Source organism: Lemur catta, chromosome 16 (assembly GCF_020740605.2).
Source record: "Lemur catta isolate mLemCat1 chromosome 16, mLemCat1.pri, whole genome shotgun sequence".
Lineage (NCBI taxonomy): Eukaryota > Metazoa > Chordata > Mammalia > Primates > Lemuridae > Lemur > Lemur catta.
Genome location: NC_059143.1, coordinates 25,644,571 through 25,667,562, shown reverse-complemented (window position 1 = coordinate 25,667,562; position 22,992 = coordinate 25,644,571). Strand labels below are relative to the sequence as shown.

General features: G+C 39.1%; 1 protein-coding gene across 6 annotated transcripts in view; it reads right to left on the bottom strand.

Annotated features, from left to right (window-relative positions):
* Positions 1–22,992, bottom strand: part of MAPRE2 (microtubule associated protein RP/EB family member 2) — a 135,738-nt gene that overhangs the window by 22,711 nt on the left and 90,035 nt on the right. For all 6 annotated transcript variants that reach the window (XM_045527838.1, XM_045527835.1, XM_045527837.1 and 3 more), the window contains 2 exons: positions 19,333–19,478; positions 15,836–16,049 (listed from right to left, as the gene is read on the bottom strand). In XM_045527838.1, coding sequence (XP_045383794.1) covers positions 15,836–16,049; positions 19,333–19,478 — 360 coding nt within the window. The remainder of the gene's footprint in view (positions 1–15,835; positions 16,050–19,332; positions 19,479–22,992) is intronic.

Below are 22,992 nucleotides of genomic sequence, written 5' to 3'. Positions count from 1 at the left end.
TTTCCTTCAAAAATGGCCTCATACCTTCACTCCTAGATCCTGTCACTTATTTTGCTCTGAAGGCCAAAGGAGCACCTCAGTGGCCAGAATTCAGTCCACATGGGATGTTTACAGGGTTCTGAGAAGCTCTGATTCGTGAGACCATTAGGGGGCTGGCACTCTCACTCTGCAATCAGCAATCCACAGCCCTTATGCCTCTGTTCTTAGCAACAAAGCCCAGGCAAAGTTTGGCTGCCCCTCCCTTTCACAACTTCAGTGTCAGCTTGTAAAAGTGGGCAGCTCCATATGCAGCGAGAATGAAGACCTGGTGTGGAACCAGATGTCCTTCGCTTCAGTCTGCAGGGAGGCACTAGGGTGCAGTGGTTGAGAAGGGGCTCTGCAGCCAGACGGCCTTCTCAATTGGGAGCCTGGTTCTGCTACTCACCAGTGGTGTGACTTTCGCTGCCACCTTGTGTGCTTTAAGTTTAAGATGCGAATAGCAGGACCGACTTTCCAGAGTTGGGAGGAGTCTGTGAGTCAATACGGGGAAAGCTTTTACACAAAACGTTGGTATATAGTAAGTGCTCAATAAACAGTAGCTTACATACCTATTGTTACTCAGCAAATGAGATCTGATTCAACTAATGATGCAAAAATACACTGGTTTCCCATTTCTAGACACTAGCAAAATAAATCTAAACTGCTGAAATAATAAGAAAATAAGGCTCATTTTTATTTAAAGAAAATCTTTATAAAAATTGATTAACCCATAACCCACCAATGCGTTCCCTCCATTCCATGCAGTCTCTATCTTAAGAAATCACTGTGTGGTAGCTCCAGTCTCTGCTCCTTCTAAATTACCCTAATTCACTCATTTATGCAACAAATATTTATTAAAACTCCATTATGTAGCTGGCAAGCTAATAGGCACTTGGGATAAAACAATGAATGAAACACAAAAGATGCCTGTCCTTGTGGAATTTACATTCTGAGGGGAGAACCAGGCAATAAACACTAACATAATAAATCATAAGTGATAGAGGAAACTAGAAAATAAGTGCCACGGACAAGAGAGCTACAGAGCAGGGAACGGCGAGGAGGGCGGGGCTGGTGGGGTGGGTGGTAATTTCAGCTAGGAATTACAGGGAAGGCCTGAGCTTCCACTATGGGTTCTTCTTTAGTTTCAACTCCTCACCTCAGACCTATGGGGGCTTCCACGGGCTACACTCAGCTGGAGGCCACTCGGAAGGACAGAGGGGTCAGGGACACCGAACACCAGCAGGCTGGCACTAGGTGCCCTTCTTGAGGAAGTCCTGCAGCTGTCCAGCACAGACACAAGGAGGCGAGGGCCACACCAGGCACGTGTGAGGGTCACCCTGGCTCAAAAGTCTCATTCCTCACAGAAACCAACACCTCCTGTAGCAACTCCGTAGTCACAAATTCCAGGATCCCTGCAAGGGATGTGCCTGTTGCAGGAGCAACCCTCCAAGGCCTCTTTGAGAAGGTGAGATTGGAGCTAAGACCTGAGGGAGGGGAGGCAGGTGGCCGTCTGGAGAGCCGGGAGCAGAGCAGCCGAGGCAGGGGAGAGGTCTATGGTGGTGCAAAGGCCCTGCCGCACCTGCTCAGGAGCCAGGGCAGGTGGCTGGGGCAGAGGGAGCATGGGACACCGCAGGAGAAGAGAAGGTGAGAGACACACTGGAAGGGGAGGTAACACAGGCCCTCACAGGCGCTTTTGTCTTTCTCAGGGAACAGGGAAGCTGGTGCCGGACCCTGAACAGAGTGACATGATCTGACTTTGACTTCGAAAGGCTTACTCTGCCTGCTGTGTTGAGAACAGACGAAAGGGGTGAGGGTAGATGCAGAAAGGCCAGCTAGGGCACTAAGGGACAATGCCCCTGGGTGTGAGCAGTGAGTGCTCAAGACAAGTTCTGTTATGTTTTTGGTAAAGTACTTTAAATGCTATAGTTTGGAAAACCTATTCTGTACCCTACAGAACAGTCACCAAATGTCCAGCCATTTCACACAACGTATGCTTTGCAATGTTAACAGCAACAAAAAGACATTCTGTGATCAATAGCATCTGCTATTGATTCCAAGGGGAGGGCTTAAGGAAAAACAGGCAGTGACAAGAGCTGTGAGTCAGCCTGTGTCCCTCCCAATCCACTGTTCAGGGGTCATTTCAGTGCAATAAATGTCTCGGCCCCGGAGAGTGTACCAATGAGGCACACTGCAGGTGGCAGGCTCACTGAGGGCGTGGCTGCCGGGGCACACAGTGAGCAGCGCCTGAAGACCTCCCTTTGCTGACCAGCGATTACAAAACCTGCGCCTGCCTTGGGCAGAGAGCCTGACAGCACTGCGCATGTGCAGCGAGCGTGAGCCTTCGCATACGGGCTTCTGCCCTGCTTACTGTCCCTGCTGGAGAGGATGTGCTTATTTTTAGCCATCATGTGATTCTCCAGTATTTTCCAGGCTCTGCTTGAGTCATTCTGGTTTCAGAGAATTTTTCATAGCGGAAAAAAAAAAAAAATGCAGGAAAGCACTCTGCATCTTAAAATGGCTCAAGTATTAAAAATTCGAACTTCTAAATAGTTATTTCAACATGGTATGAATTTCTTTCGATAAACTACTGACTTTTCACATCTCTCCCATCTTGGAAGAAAACTAAGTGTGCTTTGAAACACATTAGGTGCCAAATCCAATCGCTGTCTTAATTTAAAATACTATTTTTTTTTCCAGTCGTTCTGAGAGCAATAGAAATGGTGAGGCTCACTCACCCCAATAAAAACCACACACATCACATCCAAACAGGAAATTAGAGGAGCCCTGCCTTGTCTGTGCACTGCAGCGACAGGGCACGGTAGTGGCTGCAGGCGTAGAGCACACGAGACAGCCCACTGGGAATAAAGATGCCCAGGCGTTACCATGACGACGACATCATGGGTGCTACTGCACTCCTGGCATGCAGCGGTCATTTAAGCAAAAAGCTTATGAACTAAGATGGCCATTTTTGGGGAACACAAGTACTTAATTTATGGCGTGCTGCCTTTAGTTTCCAGTCAGAGTCCCTATTGACTGACAATTGGCAAGACCAGCATTTGACGCTACAATTTCTGACTGTGGCAAGCCCGTTGTGCTGTTAACACCATCTTATCCAGATTCTCTTGAGAAGAGAGACGTGGTCTGAGGCCACAGAGCAGGCTGGAGCTCAGGGACGTGAGAACTACGAGCAGAGCCCCACCTGAATCACTTTCTTTTACTTACTAGGCTCCTGGTCCAAGGTTCTTTGCTTTCACCAACCAACTACCAAGCCAGAAATGTGTGCATCATTTATCCTTGGTTTCCTCCTTTCCTTTACTTCCCATATCCTATTAATCATCAGTCTCTTTAGGGTCTCTACCCATATGGCTACTACCTCCACTTAAGCTACCATTCACTCCCACGTGGTTTGCTGCAACAGCATTTTAGCTAGTCTTCTGGATTGGAACCGTGTGCCTTCTAATGCATTCTCATACTGCAAATTAAACTTCTGCTTAAACCTTTCAATGACTCCTGACAGTCCCCATTATAAAGTGTAACCTCTGTGTGACCAGCAGACCCTAAGGTGACCCCCTCCCCCCGGCCAATGCTCTGCCTCCTGGTGTTCATGCCTTTGTATGATATTCTCCCCCCCTTAAGTATGCATGGGACCCATGACCTGCCTCTAACCCAAAGAATAACATGGCAAAGGTGATAGGAGTCACTCCCACCATTACGTTACTATATGTACAACTCTGTCTTGCTGGCAGGCATACCAGACAGACTCTTCCTACTAGTCTTGAAGAAGCAGTTGCCATGAAGTAAGCCCCTTTATTGGAAAAGCCCACAAGGCAAAGAGGTGCAGGTAGCCTCTAGGAACTCAGAGCAGCTTCCAGCAAGAAACAGAAGTCTCCATCCTGCAGCCTCAAGGAAACTGCCGACAACTTGAGGGAGCTTGGAAGCAAATCTTTCCCCAGTTGAACCTCTGATGAGAACACAGCCCCAGTGGGTACCTGAATTGTAACCTAAGCAGAGAACCTAGTGAAGCTGTGTCTGCACTTTAGAATCTGTGAGAGAATACCTGTTTGTTGTTTTAGGCTCCTAAGTTTGTGATTTGTGAAAAAAAATTTTTTTTGTCAATAACCAAGGTCATGCTTCCCTCTGCAGTCTCATGTCTCAACATCCACACAGAACAACATGCGCTTTATTGAACAGCACACGTTCTCTCTCAACTTCAATATCCTTTCTTTCTGCCTGGAATGCTCTCCACCACATCCTTCATCTGACTAACCTCTACGCATTCCTTAAATCTTGGCTGAATCTCGTTTTTTCCAGGAAAACTTTATAGAATATGCAAGACCAGCTCAGGTGGTCTTCCTGTCCACCCTGAGAACACTTACCTCACCTTACTGTTATTTTCTATTTATTGTCAAGTTTCCCCATTAGGGTGTAACTTCCTTAAAAGCAGAGGGTCTTGTCAAAATCACTGTATAACTTCAGCATCTCTTACAAGAATGAAATGAGAATTCAAGTAAAGGTTTTACAAAAAGGGCAATGAATCCAAGAAATAGAAACTGTTGTTTAAGAAATATTTCCTGAGTTGCTGTGCAGCTCTCTGTGTACCATGATACTTTCTATGTTACAGTGCGAGGGGCTTCTCAGGTGACACAGATGATTGGAGCGCACTGCAAAGACAGCCATGTGTTGGCTTACATACTGCATCTTCCTTGCTTCAACTGGACACTGTAGCGATTCAATTTAAGTTTGCTAAACTCAACAAATATTAGGCCGGGCGTGGTGGCTCACACCTGCAATCCTAGCACTCTGGGAGGCCGAGGCGGGAGGATTGCTTGAGCTCAGGAGTTCAAGACCAGCCTGAGCAATAGTGAGACCCCGTCTCTACTAAAAGTAGAAAAAATTAGCTGGGTGCATGCCTGTAGTCCCAGCTACTCAGGAGGCTGAGGCAAGAGGATCGCTTGAGCCCAGGAATTTGAGGTTGTTGTGAGCTAGGCTGATGCCACAGCACTCTAGCCTGGGTGACAGAATGAGACTCTGTCTCAAACAAATACACAAACAACAACAACAAAAAACCCCCCAAAACCCCACAAATATTAAATGAGGACCTTCTATGGGTCAGGCATTGGGGAAACAATGACTGCACAAGACAAAACTGGTTCATAGTTTAGTTCACCTAATTCCAAGGGATTCTGGGAAATCATTCAAGTCAAAACTGTTTTCTATTCCTGCCCCACAAATGAAGTAACAAAGAAAGGCACCAATAACAAAGAAAAATAAGTTCACAGGCAATCTATGCTATTTTGCTCATGAAAACCAAGAATGAACGCTAAGTCGTTGTCTTTTGAGGTCTGACAAGGTTTCCTGGTCAGGTGGAGAAGCCAAATTTCAAGTGATTATACTTGTGGAGAGAAAGTGATGATCTATCAGAGTAACACATGGCATTCAGTTCTAGAATTAATATTTCAACATATATAGAGAGCAGCTATGTCAGAATGACTCGAAGCTGCTTCTGAAAGAGCCCAGTCTTATTTAAAAAGGGGCTGGGGGGTTTGCTTCCTGGTGCAGGTGGGACACCAAAGGAGGCCATCGGCCCTCTCCCGCAGAGCCCTGTGTGAGGGAACGGACTATACACGTGCCGAACACACACCAGTTCTGGCTCAGGAGCTGCTCCTCACTTTGAAATCACCCAGGCCATTTACACAGGGAGTTGTAGGAATTGAAGGATTAAGAAGTCAGAGATTAGTAATTTTACTCATCTTAGGGCTCACTATTCTGGGCTTTATACACATTCCTGCTTTTGGCCTAACAAGAAGCCTGGAACAAGTGGCTTAACATCTCCTGCATTTATAAACGTAGATAAAATATAGCAACTCTTTTTGTTGCAGCACGTAATAAAAATCTGCTGTAAGAATGAAAGGAAATATTTTTGAATTAAAAAAAATGTTAATTAAAGAAATAAATGCCATACCAATAAAACAGCATATGTTCTGTCATCTCAAGCCTTAGTAACACTAAGCAGATAAATAATAGAAGAGCTATTTATTTCTTCAATATATCATATAATTTGAATGAGGTTTGTGATAACTTACCGTGGTTCAGCATAGCATGGGGAGAAGATAAGATGATAAAACAAGACCATATTCATGATATTTGAGAGAGGCAATATAATACAATGATTAAAGGGTGTAGGCTCTGGAATCATAGGGTCAGGTCTTAAATCTTGGGTCCCTTACTTCTAGTGTGTGATCTAGGAAAGTTACTGGACCTCTCTGTGCCTCAGTTTCCTCAACTCTAAAAATGAGGGTAGGCCGGGCGTGGTGGCTCACACCTGTAATCCTAGCACTCTGGGAGGCCGAGGCGGGTGGATCGCTCGAGGTCAGGAGTTCGAGACCAGCCTGAGCAAGAGTGAGACCCCGTCTCTACTAAAAATAGAAATAAATTAGCTGGACAACTAAAATATATATAGAAAAAATTAGCCGGGCATGGTGGCGCATGCCTGTAGTCCCAGCTACTCGGGAGGCTGAGGCAGTAGGATCGCTTCAGCCCAGGAGTTTGAGGTTGCTGTGAGCTAGGCTGACGCCATGGCACTCACTCTAGCCCAGGCAACAAAGCGACACTCTGTCTCAAAAAAAAAAAAAAAGAAAGAAAAAAAAAATTAAAAAATGAGGGTAATAAAACTACCTACCTTTTAGAATTGTTGTGAAGCTAAAAACTAATACACATTACGTTCCTAGGATAATAGTTGGCACTTAGTGTGTGCTCAATAAATATTTGCTAATATTACTGATAAAGTGCCCCTTACATTTTAAATGTTTTCCTTTTCCTTAACTTTATGAAAAAAATTCTATTCATATTAGATTTAGATTCTGAGTTATACAATAATAGTAGCACAACATTTTGTAAGTTTTAATCTTTGAGCTTTAAAAAACTCTAGTTTTTTTGAAAAAACTATGTACATACTTTGACTCAGAAAGCCAAAATAATTAAAAACTGCAAATGGAATTAGTAAATCATCTGTCAAAAATGCTGTCTCAGTAAGAAAAGAAATTGGGATGACCATGAAAAATGCATGGCTCTCCTACAGGGACTGGCAGGAGATTCCTATTTGAAACTCTAGAATTCTTCATGATTCTTTGCTCTTCTCTTTACCCAATATTTCAAACTCAGAGATATTCAGTGTCCTGGCAAGGAAGAGCACTGTTCATATTTTATGTTATGGTTTTCATCATAATTATAAGTAGGTGCTATGGTCTGAATGTTTGTGTCCCCCCACATTCATACGTTAAAACCTAATCCCCAGTGCAATAGTGTTAGGAGGTGAGGACTTTAGGCGGTAATTAAGTCACGATGGTAGAGCCCAAAGGAGTTTATTTGCCTCTTCCGCCATCCGAGTAAACAATGAGAAGATGCCCTATATAAGAACAGGGTGTTGCCAGACACTGAATCTGCCAGTGCCTCAATCCTGGACTTCTGCGCCCCCAGAACTGTGAGAAATAAATTTCTGTTGTTTATACAAAGCTACCCAGCTTAAGGTATTTTGTTATAGCAGACTGAATGGACTAAAACAGTAGGGAAATGTAGTTTCCACTATTCTTTGTGGAGAAAATATCCCAATGCCTAGCAGTGTGTCTTATACATCTTATGTATAGATATGTCACTAGAAGAACAAAATCAAGAGAGTAGGGGATCCCCTCTGAGAACTTAATTAGTTGGACCATTACAGTATTTCTTTCCATTTTCTCCAGGTCTTAAGGTATCTAAGGGAGCAGTCATTAAGTGGTATGCAGCTTAGCAACGGGACAGTCTTTCTTAACAACAGGTCAAATGAATGCAATGCTGACATGGAGCAGGGATTGAGTGAAAGATACAAATATTATTCCATATAATAATGAGAAATACAAACATGTGTTTGAAAAAAAGCTTTGCTAATTATAGGGCTAGTAAGAAAAATGCAGGCATGACTCATCTTGCTGGAGAGACCATACAGGGACAAGAAGTATACCTGGGCCTACCCTGTGGGGCTCTGGGAAGTCAAATGCCATCATGGAGTGTCCTAGTGTAAAGAGAAGACATGGAAAAATGAATTTCTTGGAGTAAATAATGGCTTTGGGTAAGACCAACATCTGTGGCTAAAGGGAGGAGTTTCTCAAAATATAAATGGAGATTTAGTGCATCCTGGCAATAATAAAGAAAAGAAAGTCCTGAATAAAGTTCTGAGGTCAAGGTTAGAACCCCTTGAATGGGATTTAACTTCTTATTTCTCAGTTAGACTCTAGTTAAGTGTCTGTTAAATCAAAAACATCAACACTATTTGCAGCAATAGAACAAAATACAGTCTCCACAACACTGAATAACAATATCTAAGATACAATCCAAAATTATTTGATATATGAAGAGCCAGGAAAACATAACACATTCTCAAAAGAAAAGAAAATCAATAGATGCCAGTTGTGAGATACCAGGATGGTAGAATTAGCAGATAAGAACTTTAAAAGCAGCTACCATAACCATGCTCAGTAAAGGAAAATATGTTCATATGAATGAAAAGGTAGACAAACACAGCAAGGAAAAAAAAATTGAAAAATTTAAAACAAAAATACAATATCTCAAATTTTTAAAAAAATGTAGAATTCTATAATAGTAGAATGGAGATGACTAAGGAAAGAGAGGGTAAACTTGAAAATACATCAACAGAGACCATCTAAAGAAGAGAGAAAATAAGGACTGGAAAAAAATCAACAGTGCCTCAGAGACTTTTGGTATAATTTCAAAAGCTCTAACATATGGATAAATAGAGCCCCAGAAGGAAACGATAGAAAGAATGGAGATGAAAAACCATTTGAAAAAATAATGCTGAAAACTTCCTAAAGACATAAATTTACAGATTTAGGAAGCTTAATGAACTCTAAAACAAGATAAATTCAAAAAGAACCATGATTAGGCACATCACAGTCACACTACTGAAAACCAAAGATAAAGAAAATATTTTGACTGCACCCACAGAAAAACTATATACTACACACAGGAGAAGAATGATTAGAATGAGTATATACTTCTTATCTTTGAAGGCCATAGGCAGTACAGTGGAAATGACATCTTTAAAGTGTTTGAAGGATATATGTGTGTGTGTGTATATATATATTTCACTTGAATCCTTTATCAAGTGAATATATTCTTTAAGAATGAGGGTAAAGACATTTATAGAAAAAGAATAACTAAAAGACTTTGTTGTCACTGGACCTGCACTATAAGAAATCCTAAAAAAAGTTCTTCAATATGAAGAGAAATGAAACCAATAGGGAACTTGGATATTCAAGAACGAAGGAAAAATATTGGAAATGGTAAAAATGTGAAAAATAAACAATTTTTCTCTTAATTTCTTTATAACATATGGACTGTTTAAAAGCATTGTTTAATAGAAATATGTGAACCACATAATTTAAAATTTTCTAGTAACCACATCAAAAGAAGTAAAAAGACTAATTTTAACATAAGCAAAATATATAGAAGACATACAAAATATATTTTCTACATGTAATCAATATAAAAATTATTAATTAGATGTTTCACACTTTTTTTCATACTAAGTCTTCTAAATTCAGCATGCTTTTCATATGTATAGCACATTTCAATGAAAAATAAACACATTTCAAGTACTTAAATGCCGCTGTGTACTGGACATTGTGGGTTTAAAGCAAAAGTTATAACATTGTCTTGTAGGGTTTATAATGTATATAAATGTAATACATATGACTAGTGAAGAACAATGGGGACAGGAGTTTCAAGGTTTCCACATATTATATGAAGGTTTACAATATTAATTTTAAGCATACTGTGAAAAGACATGAATATATATTATAATCCTTAGAACCACTAAAAAATTAATGCAAAGAGGCATAGTTAAAAAGGCAATAAACAAATTAAAACTCTAAAAAATATTTTAGGAATCCAGAAGATGACAGAAAGGGACAAACAGAAAACACATGATAACATGGTAGATCTAAATCCAACCAAATCAATAATCATATTAAATGTAAATGGACTGGGCAGAGACTAAGGCAGAGACTATCAGAATGAATAAAAAAGCAAGATCCAATTATATGCTGTTTAGAAGAGACACACTTTAAATATAGAGACAAAGATAAGTAAAAATTTAACTTATCATGGAGAAAGATAAACCATGCAAACAGTAAGCATAAGAAAGCTGGAGTGGCTATATTAGTATCAGATAAAATAGATTTATAAGACAAAGAGTATTATCAAAGGTAAAGAGAAACACCTCACAAAATAGAAAGGTCAATTCAACAGATGACTGAACAATCATAAATATGTATGCAACTAATAATAGAGCCTTAAAATACAGGAAACAAAAATTGAGAGAATTAAAGAGAGAAATGGACAATTCCAAAGTCAATGAAGGAAAATTTAACACACTCTTTGCAGCAATTGTTAGAACTAGACAACAAAAATATCCATAAAAACACATAAGATCTTAATAACACTATCAACCATTTTAACCTAATTGACATTTCTAAAACACCATACTACCAGCTAACGCAGAATACACACTGTTTTCAAATGTATGTGGTACACTGACCAAGAGAGACCATATTCTGGGCTATAAAACCGAGATCAGGAGGATAAAAACCACTCCTTATTGCTATATTTTACTGCCTCTTTTAAAAAACAGAACAAAAAAAAAAAAGTAAAAGCAACTCTTCTTTCCCAAAAAAGGCGAGCAGTGTTGCTTACTTAGATTACAGGTGCTCAACAAATGTTCATACGTTGCTAAAGAAATAAATGAATAAACATGGTCACATTTTATAGTTATATGAACAGCCTTAGAAAAACCAAAATTAAAGGTAATTGGGAGTGTGGGTATTCAAATATTCAATATAGTTTTTGAAAAGCACTGTTAGGATTTATTTAAATCTACATTTAGGGATTTAATTATAATTGTTCAAACACTTTATTATACTTAGGTTACTTCCTTTTTGAAACTATTCTTAGCATTCTTGTTAATCTGATTTTAAGGCCGAATCACTGAAGCCCTTAAGGAAAAGAGAAAGTTCAGACTCAATTACCATAGCAACTCTAAATCTATCACACTATATTTGTATATGGGAGTTTGATTTAAATACATGAATGTATGTGAATTTGCAATGTGTCTAAGCTGTAGTTGCTATAGAAACCATAACTTCGAATTTCCTTTTAAATTTAGTAAGTGCTCACACATGAAAACTGATCCCCCTAGACAGCTATCTGGAGTTGCAGATATAGCTCATAGCAACAAATTTACAAACATCATGATTCACAATGATTTATCTACTTAATAGATATCTAACATTATAGAAATATGTATTTTAATACATGCCCCCTGGTTGGCAGATCAAAACCAATTCAAGATGCAACGCCTCAGAATGTAGACCATAAAACTTGCCAGGCAGCCATCCAACCTTATGTGACAGTCTCTGCTTATGCTAAAGCTTGTTACATCACAGGTAAGTTTCCCAGCTATACACAGAAATCAAACTACCCTCCAGCTTCTCTGAATCAACAGAAGAAAAGCTTTTATCTGTACTGAAATGGCAGAAAAATCTAGCATGTTCTCACAAAAACAGAATGCACCAAGGATGTGGAGAGTATGTATTTTATACATAAGCAAACGATCTCTGGCACATGGCTATATAAGTAGTCTGTATGATGTCAAAGCACATTTTTTTTCTTGTTAATGTAGACAGAGTCCTCTCTTGATTATCATCATGGTGACAATCCACTTCATAATCACTTTTTCCACTCTAATCTGGTCCTTCTGTCACACAAAATGCTTTGGAGCTGTCACTTACTACTCTTACCGTGCAATAGACAAGACATACAAGTTAATTTTCGTATTAGCCTAAGGAAATATTTGGAGAGAGAGAAATTCACTGCAAAATGAATCGAGTATTCCAAAGCCAAAAATGAAAAAGGAACTGAGGACCAGCTCTTGTTTTTGATTATACCAGCCACTTCTTGTTTCCACAAACACCAATAATTAAGAAATGACCAAGGCTTGGAGGTGGGAACAGAAATTACTACTACATATTTCTGATCTGGCACCACTGTGAGATAAATGTGATACAGATATGTGAATTTCTCAGGCAGCTGACCCTCACCTCATGAAGCACTTTAAGTTGTCCTAAATTTTAGATGGACAAAATCAGGATTGTGTATGAGGAGAGTGTGGACTTGAGTGGCTTCAGACCAGAGGCATGGGGACCAGTGTAGAGACTGTAAACACAGAGTTCATAGGGGAGATGATTCAGAGTCAATATTATAAACAGAGAAGCATAACAGAATCCTAAGAATTATAAGGGACCAATGATAGTGTTGATAATTACATGCTGATGTCATACATACACTGAAGACTACTAGAGACATAGAGGTATTTGATTTTTTAATAAAGATCCCGGGCTTCTGCTAGGCTCATTATTAAGGTTTTGTTAAATTTTTTGGCTCCTCTTTTACTGATATTTGTACTTTCTATTGATACCTGTGTAGTCCTTACCCTAATGAATTATGTGCTAAGAATCCATATTCCCACGTTTATTATGTCTAAATTAAGAAAGAGCAAATAGACTCCGAATGAGCATCCTAGAAACTCTCTCACAAATAAAGAGTAAAGTGTATAAATTTTATGGCACAGATTTTATTATAAAACACCTATTCTGACTCTCAGAAGACATTTTTGGCTTACATTTCCTTGGCTGCATTCCCAATAACTAAATACATGACCTCTAGAAAAATGAGGTCTTCATGAATTTATAGGAGCCTTCTTCCTATCATGGCTTTTAATAATAATGTTCTATATGTGATGTATACCTTGCTATAATTTTTCTCCCAGTATAGTTTTACTATCCCACAATGCCCAAAAGTCAGAACATATTTTATTTAAAAGGGAATGACTGGTTTGACTTCCGAAAATATCCTTTCTCCTTGATGAAGATCAATGAGGCAAACATGGTCAGGGTATCAGGAACATGGTCTCAGGAATTACTGCCTTCTGGAACATTATAAACCAAATTTATTATCTGTTGACTTTAATGTGTTTGCTGAGCTTTGTCACTTGAGAGGTTAAGCTCTTGGAAAATATATATTTCTCTTTCAGGTTTATGGACATTCTATCAAAATGGCAAGTTTCTCTGTGGCTTTTGTGAAAGACAGATGAGGAAATTCCCAGCAAACGAGGCCAAGGCAGCATAAGGACAGTGCTGTTTGGGGGAGGAGGAGTGTTGGTGTCAGTGTGAAAAAAAAACTAAGGACACGTTATGGCTGTGGAAGAAACATATTCTTAGGTCTACCCAATTTCACCATTAAAAACTTGAAAAAATGGCGGTTGAGTTTCAAGACCAATCTGTCCATCATTCACAGCTATAAAAAAATGACATTAAAATAAGAAATGCCAGACACCCTTGATTTTCTCACCTCCCTGTCCTCCCACTCCGTGGCCCCCAAATCCCAGACTCTGGAGAGGACACACCGTCGTCCCCCTTCTCTACTCCAGATCCTAGACTGATGAAAGTTGCTGACAGAAGTTGAAGGCCAATTTGAACTGCCATAAATATTTGCTTCCCAGCTCCTTGTGGCTTAAATTTTACTCTACCTCTTTCATCATTTCACCTCCAGAAAAATAAATATCCCCTTTCCTTTCTAACCCTCTATCTATGCCTCTGACCTCATTTTTTTTCTCTCCAGCTTTAGGATCATGCTCCACCAATTTTCCCTCTTCTTCCTGCTTTCAATTATTCCTTCTCTAAGGACCTTTCTCTCATCTTACAAATCTACTCATTTTGCCTTATCCCAAAAGCAAACAAAAGCAGATCAGTAAGAATACCATCATCTCTTTTCCTTACACCAACCAAATGTTTTTTTTTTCCTTACAAATGTGTTAAAGGTAGAATCTACTCTCACTACCTCTAATCTACCCTTGTTAAATTGCTGCAATTTAGGCTTATGCACTCAGCATTTTAGTGGACCAATTCTCTAAAAGACTATTAATCATCTGTTAGGAGTCAGACTTCTTTGGTCTATTTTCAGGCTTTCCCCTATATGGTATCTCCACAATTAATATTTGGCACTGTTGGTGACCCCTCTTTCTAGACATTTCCTACTATTTGTTTTCTGAGGCTGAACGCCTTTGATTTTCTTCCTTATGTTCATCTTTTTCTCAGCTTCCCTTTCCAAAGAGCTGTGCTTAGTTTTCTCTGTTCTACATAGGCTTACCCATTCTACAGCTCCAAAGTTGGGTTTTTATACCATCTCCATATCCTTCCTCCAACTCATTCCTCAACCCACTCCTGGTCCCATCATTCCACTGAAGGGAGGAATCATTCAAGTGGATAAATCCAATGGATTCTTCCAGGCCACATTTTACTAGACTTCTCAGCAGATTTAGACACTGTTGACCATTCTGCTCCCTTCTGCCTGCTTCCCTCACACATCACTCTCTAGTTTCCGTCAATCTTTCTGGCATCTTCCCTGCTTCCTACACCAGCCCTTCCCCTTCCACTCAACCAGTAAATGTCAGAGTTCCTCAGGCACTCTCCTCTTACCATTCAGTATTCACTTCCAGCTTCCATAAAGGGACATATGAAAAACTCACAAATACTTCCCTCTAGCCCACACTCCTTTGAGCACCAGACACACATGGGCATTCCCCCCCCACCCCACACACAAACTGCCTATTTAGATATATTCTTAGATGTTGCAAAGGAATCTCAAACTCAGTATGTTCAAAACCAACTTATGATTTTTTTCCCAAATCTGGTTTTCTTTCAGCACTTCCTGAACAATACCCCCAATCCTTCCAGGTGCTTGAGACAAACCAAGAAGTCATGTCTGACATCTCCCTTTTACCCCAGTATTTATCTATTACCCATATTGGGCATGAATAAGAAATTTTTATTATTTACAAAAGTAAGGTTGCTGATGTAACAAGTACAAACACCGAGTTCCACATCTGGGACAGAAACATGGTTTCTGAGGATTTCATTGTTTAATTGTCCAGTACTTGACTGGTGTTTATAATAATGACCCAATTTTACAAGGACATGTTCTGCCTGGTAAAGTCTGCTTTTTATGGCAGGGATGTTTATAATATATTTTAGAAAGATTTTTAACCACAAAAGTTTAACAAGTTTTAAAGTTCCAGATATTTACCCTCAGTGACTTCACTTTTGGACAAAGCTGGATAAAAGGGCTATTGCTGAATGTTTTTACATAAAAATTGGCATTGCCTATACAGGAGATAGGATGTATATAGTTCATGAATTTCCTCTGAGGACTATGGATGGTGAGCCATATTTAAAAGCATAATTTAATTCATATTCTGGTCTGTGCTGCCAGCAATTAAGCAATGACAACATTTCAGCCAAAATCTAAACAGACTATTTGAAATTTCTCAGGAAAACTAGGAGGAGAAGGAAACCAAACCTATCCCTGGAGTATTATTTTAATATCCAGCTTCAGTGACATAATGCGCTGGGGGTGGGGGGACGTACACAGCACTCATATCACCTTCCAAGACACCAATTTCAGCCTCTGCAACCTAAAGAGTCTAATAATACCTCTGCCTTTTTAATAGTTTAAATCAAGATTGTTAGATTAACGACAAATGGGGTCACAGGAAGATAAATGTGGTCAGACAGAAACAATAAAAACCATCCAAAGGCATTAAAAATATTGACTGCTGGGAAGAATCGATCACAAACACACAGCAAAGCACAGGAGGGTCTGAGCTATCTTCTAAAATGAAAGTGACTCGGTGATTTCATCGTGACCATACCTGCTGTGGGGGAGTTTGCATGGTGAGACTTTTTCGGCAGGTTGAAGATCTGTTCACCAGGGTCTGGGGGAGGAATTGCATCTTGCCCTTGTCGTGCCTCTACGGGATCATACTCCTTCCCATCATAGTTAGCATCATAGAATTTCTTAAACCACTGAATAAAATCCAGGTTGTCTTGGAAACGTCCTTTCACTAGCTTCTCCACCGGAATTACCTGCAATATAAAATTGCTATGTGAGTTACAAACCTCACGTTTGTTTGTATTCAACACAACTGAAGTATTCCCTAAATATAACTATTTCTTGGAATGTTTAATCATTCTCTTAGAATATCAATAGTTAATATTTTAATATTTAATATTATTTAATAGTTCTCTTGGAATATTTAATACAGTTGAATAAACCAGACAAAAAAAAACGAATACCCTTAGCTGCCAAGAGGGGCTGATCTCCCTCATGGTATATTTATCATCAAGGCATCTCCCCACAAAAACAGAGGCCTGGGATGTTGTGCTGTTTCAAGACCGATGAGCTTTCCTTATTTCTTTCTAACAGTTGGCCTGGTTGTGCTGGGATAAACTCTTATAAAGATTATAGCTATTAGAGAGTGCAGAGACTGCAATCAATGAAAACAGATACTAACCTAATGGTTCATATGAAACAAAATGAGCTTTCTCAGAGCTTATTCATTATGTATAAAGACAAATATGAAAACAATTAACCAAGATATAGGGCCCAGTAATTCATGGGCTACCCAGGAGCACACAGCTCCTGCACCAGGGAGTACAGAGGAAAAGAAAGGGAGGCTGATTAAGGGGGCCATCGAAAGCGCTGGGGGTCAGGGGGAGGTAGGTACACAGCACTCACATCACCTTCCAAGACATGAATTTCAGCCTCTGCAACCTAAAGAGTCAACCAGTATTCCCTAGAGAGTTCTTATAGGAACTTTCAGAATTATGACAAGGAAAAAATATGGTCCGACTGCTTAATTCAGTAGGCCACTACTTTTTGAAGGAAAATGGAAAGGTATTGAAGCTATCCAAATTATACCCCTACCGGATTCTGACTTTGTATGTCTTTGGGTGGGAACACTAGTTGAATGTGAACCATGAGAGAGTTACAAAGCTAGGGTGTGAGTCAGATTGTGTGTATCTGTGTGAGCATGTGATTCAGCAAGCTCATGGCTCTGCTGTGTGACAAGATGAATGGAAGGTGCATAAATTAAACTTCCCGCAAGGCTGTGCCACTTCAGGAGCTGTATATCGTTGATATCCTAAAATGTGTCCATAGGAGCACTTTAAAAAATGTGGAAAGATATTACATATCAGTGACAACTTGGAAGAAAAAATACAACTGACGCATATCAGGCCATCCATTAAACGAAATCATTAGCAATATATTTTTCAAAAAATTTTTTTGTGTAGCTAAAATAGAAACTAAAACAAGTATAGAACAAAATAAAGGGAAGCAAACTTTTGGAGGAGACCTCATTTTCCACGAAGACTCTTTTGGTAACAGAGATTGTGGTGTTGATATTTCCCTGCTCTCACTTCCCCCAGCTCCAGTGAAGTCTGCTCACAAGGGAGAATTCCTGCCATATGTGCACTTAATCACTTTTCATTGTACTCTTGGTTGACTTTTATGTCTTCTGAGTTTTAAATTTTTGTTTATGTTGATATAGATCAATTGTTTGAAAGTGACTTCTTGGTGGCTTCTTAGAACACAGGGCTGTTTAATTAACATATTACTATAGTTTGTCTATTGCTAGATGCTAGACGTGAAAATTTATAAATAGTTTTAGATGATGGTGGTACATTAGCTGTTAAAAGAAGGCATTTTGCTTCTGTTGACTTAATTTTGCATTCCCCATCAAAATGAAAATTTGGGGGGCATAAGTTCAAAATCTGAGGTAGTAAGCAAAGTCTTTGCACAGAACCTTCCACCACACTGTTGGGCTACGACAAATATGAACAAGAGTACTTAACACTTGTCTCTCAGGACTTTTGGATCGAAAGATAGCAAACTAAAGCTAGAGAGGCTAACAAAGGCCATCAAGGCTGGTATCCTTCCACTGCAAGAATTTTTTCTCCAACACTCTTAACAAATGCTCATCCACTCTGCATGTGTACACTTCTAGAGAGATATGGAGCCCACCAATTTGAGGTATAGCAAGTTCCATCAATAAACCTATGAACAGGTGTTTCTTTTCTTCTTAATCTAGAAGTATGTATAGAGAAATGAATGAAAAAGGACACAAGTGGTACTGCTAATCTATAAAAGTAAGGAGAGCCTCCTATAGAGCTCTTATTTTCAATATACATGGAAGAGATCACTGGAAATTAACCACAGCAAAGGACATAGAGTTGGAAAGAATCTGAAGGGTTAAGATGATAAAGAAAATGTATGTTTTGAAATAAAAATTCTGAGGGAATGAAAAGCTAAGATTTTCATTATTATTATTTTGATAATATTGCTTTTATTTAAATAATAATAATAATAATAATATCTTCTTATTTCAGCTCTTCATGGGGGTACAAAAGCTCAGGTTATATACATTGTCCGTGTCCCGCCAAGAAGATATTATTTAAGAAGATATTAATTGCATCAACTTAAAACACACACAGTGTACCAAACTTTTCTTTAACTTCTACCTCTCATAACCTAGTATTTTATTTATTTCCATATCCTACTTATTATTACTATTTATGCAAAGAAATGTTTTCCATTTCTCTCCTGCTGGTTTATCTCTTTTCTCTTAATCAAAATTCATTTCTTTCCAAGCTTATTCATGCTAAGAAACAAATCCTAAATAAGGAATACAGATTAAATATGTATTTGAATAGCAGTAAACATGCAGAAAGAGACTTAGTGGATTTTTATTGAAGGGAAAAGAACTCCAGGCCTAAGTCCATTTGTATCACTCTAGGCTAAGGTTATAATAATTCAAAGGAGGAAAAAAAGCAATTATGGACACTGAGAATCTGAGGGCACACACTATGCTGGATACCTTCTCTCATTTCAACTTCATCACCATGAGTAAGGGGTTTTTAGTCCTCCTTTATGATGGGTAAACTCAGTCTCAAAAAATGTGAATAATTTGCTCAAGTCACGAAGCTAGGATTCTAACCCATATCCACCATAACATGGTGTTTCTCCAAAGGAAAAAAAAATACATAAAGAACCCCAATAGAAACTGGTAAATATAAATGTTTCTCATCTCCAATGCTAAAATATAAGTAATAACAACATTTTCACATTTGTGATGCCTGTTAGAGTTTTTCATCTAATGGCTACAAGTTTAGAAAATCTCCTGAAATAAAAACTTTGTACAAATATGGGAAGTTAGAGTTGATGCTTTATGCTGTGTATAGACTCCAACCTACTGTTGAGCTATTAAGATACATTCCTTTGATATATTCCTACATTTTTACATTTCTACACAAAAACAATTTTAAGGAGAGACAATGTATTTTTCAGAGGCACAAGTGAGTCTCCTACCTTATCAACGTTCATTCGCTTAAATGATGCTTGCAGAAGTTTAAAATTGTGGATATACTCATGCTCCAACTTTGCTTGAAATTTTACTTTCTTCAAACTAATGCAGCCTGGAAAGAGCATGTCCATGAACTGGCAATAGGCCGCCCCTAGAAAGAGACAAGAAAAGTACTGGCTTGAGTTTGACTGTACCCAGATATGACGGAGGATTGCTAGGCAGGAAGGGGTCGCGCTTACAGGCACCATCATCACTCAGAGCAGAGCCCTCCTGGCCATGTGTGTCCCTCTAATCATTGCACTTACACCTCCTTGTCCACAGGGGCTGGCTGCCAGAGGGATGGGACTGTGCCGCAACAACGCAGCACCTGCCAATGCCTCACTCCTAACCACTGTGTATTACGCTGCCTGCACCAGAGTATCATCCGGTTCCACGACCAGCAAACAGAACCTTATACTCTAATGCCAAGGAAATGGCATTACAACTCTTCCCAACTTCTGCCAGAGAAAAGGAACATATTTTTTCTTCTGCCTAGCTACTACCTGCTTTAAGTCACCAAAACAAATAAATTTAAGAGGAAAATGCAGAAAATGTAAAATGAGAGAACTATGAAAGTTCTCATGAAACATGTAGCTCAAAAAATACACGCATTTGCCTGAGCTGTTTCATACTCATCTTGCAAAATCACTTGGGAGAAAACTGTATAACGAAGCCATCTAATACCCCAAACAGCTCTAGACCAGGTTAATTCCAGTCCAGAGCAATGGAGTGCCCATGAAGTATAAAGGCATGGACACTCTGAAACTTACAGAAATTCAGAGTCATGCTATTAATATTTATGATGAGAAACAAACATGACAAATGCTCAATGAGTCCCGTGATGAAATGATCATAGGAAAAGGGGATTTTTTTTTTAAATATGAAGAACTCTTGGAATATGACCAGCTCAACTAGAAAATCCTGACAAGACCATGTTCACTGATTCATATATTCTTAAAGGTTAATGGCCTTGAGGAAAAGAAGTTCAAGGCCAGAATGATTCTCTTTCTTTCAAAAGAAAGAAAAGCAATTGAGTGGCAAGAATGGGAACAAGCAGCCATTTTTATGCTCTTTCTTTCTTTCTTTGCTGTCTCTAGATCTCTCTGTCTGTTCCTATGATGTGCCGATGATCAGTCTTTCTGGAACACGAAGGGCCTCCCTTCATCCTTTACCATCAAGGCTTCTGTGAGGGGCCTGTCTGTGACTCACTTTTTAAATAGGAAGGACTCACTCAGTCTCTTATGTCAAATAGATGTCGAGCACCCTTTACTGAGATAGGAATCCGAGATAAATGAGAAGACAACATCAGGAATCTAAGGGATGCTAGGACGGGAAACGTTGGGGCAACTCATTATTTTGTAGGTGTGAGAGAATAGGGTGATGCAATATAGGCCATAATATGATAAATATCTCCACAGTCTCTGCATCTGGCTTCTCCTTAGAGACCAATTCCCTGAATACTAACCAGTGAGCTCCTAGTCAAGCAGATGGGTTCTCTTAAAAACAAGACAAAAATAAAACACATCAAAATGGAAAACCTCGGGGAAGGTAAGAGAGACATCATAATGTGGGGCGTATTCTTAGAGTCATCATCCAACACTCAGTTGTTCCTTCAGAAGGGCCACCAGGGGGAGCAAATTCCAATTGCCATGTTGCCGTGGCTTTTTTTATACAGATGGGAGTGTCGAAATACAACTGCCTCATTACCTGTTCTTTAAAGTTTTTTTCGCTTTTGTAGAGTTTAGCATAAAATTTGCCTATGGAGACCAAACCAACCAAGCCAATCATTCACATGTCAAATTTAAGAAGAAATCACAGCTTTTTTTTTTTTTTTTTTTTAAATCTTCAACATAGGCCGGGCGCGGTGGCTCACGCCTGTAATCCTAGCTCTGGGAGGCCGAGGCGGGTGGATCGCTCGAGGTCAGGAGTTCGAGACCAGCCTGAGCAAGAGTGAGACCCCGTCTCTACTAAAAATAGAAAGAAATTATCTGGCCAACTAAAAATATATATACAAAAAAATTAGCCGGGCATGGTGGCGCACGCCTGTAGTCCCAGCTACTCGGGAGGCTGAGGCAGTAGGATCGCTTAAGCCCAGGAGTCTGAGGTTGCTGTGAGCTAGGCTGATGCCACGGCACTCACTCTAGCCCGGGCAACAGAGCGAGACTCTGTCCCAAAAAAAAAAAAAAAAAAAAAAATCTTCAACATAGGGAAGGAAGGAAGGAAAAATCATCTCTAGTGTCATCATCCAGAGATAACCAATGGTAATGTTCTGCAATGTTTTGGTATATGCCATTCTAATCCTTTTTTTGGGGGGAGGAGGTTTGTATATAAGAATATATATATATATATTTTTTTTTCCTTCAAAAATGTGATCCTGTAATGTTTTAAAAATATAATCATGTTATACCTATTTTATATGTAAAAAATTTTTTTAACTTAACTTACTTTGTCTTGGGGGAGAAGTAAAGAAAAAAAAAGAAAAAAAAATTTTTTTACTTAAGAGACCATGATTCCCTTTCTGACTTACTTGATATTCTCTACCAATATTTTTAATAGCTTTCTGATTTTTATATCATGCTTATCAACTTTCCCAAATCCAGATTACATAAATATTCATGCATATTTTCATCAAGTACTTTTACAGTCTCAAGTTTTACATTTCAATTCAGAATCCATGTGGAATTTATTTGAGTTTATGATATAAAGTATGGTTTTAATTTTAGTTATTCCAAATGTTAGTGGAAATCTGTCATTTTTGGTTCCCCAGCAACTGGACACCTTCCTACCTGGGGAGATGCTGCAGTGCTTTGCCTCCCACCACAGCAGCTAAAGGCAAGCAGGCATCCTTTCCTGCCCCCAGCAATAGGGAAGCAGGCCCATGACCCAGGCTCTGCGTTCAAATTCTGCCTGGATCTCCGAGTGGAGGGAGTGACAGAAGCACACAGGGACCATTAGAGTTTAATCAATGGCAGCAGTGGGGTCTAGCATGCTGAACAGCAACCACAGCACAGTGGCAGCCTGACCATCCTATTCCTGGGGCACAAGGGAGGCTGTGTTCCCAGATCCTTAGTATCCTTTGATTTCATCATCTTCTGAGCTTGGGTTTCCGTGGACTCCGAGCTATCCAATATTTTTCCTGTAAATTCCTCTTCTGCTTAAGCTTGCTAGGATTAATTTCTGCTGTTTTTTTGAACCCAAACTACCAATGGATAAAGTTAGCTAGGTATTGAATATCACCATTTAAGAGATAATCTATACTATCCCCACTGATGAGAAGCAGTATCTTTATTATATATTACCTTCCTTATTACCTTCCTAAAACATGTACTTAGGTCACTTTCCAGACTTTAAATTGTTTTTTTTAATGCCTGTCTGAATGTAAGTTCCACACTCTTAGTTATTTGAAATTCTGTAATATGTATTACTATCTGTAGAATAATTTTCCCTCCTCTTTCTCAAAATTTTTCTAAATTTTATCATGCATCTATTCTTTCCATTATATTATTGAGTTTGTTATTTATGGTATATAGAAAATAGCTTTTGAAATAAATAAGTCACTATTTATTTTATTTTGTTTTTAATTGATATGTAATTATACTTATTTGTGGGGTACAGTGTGACATTTT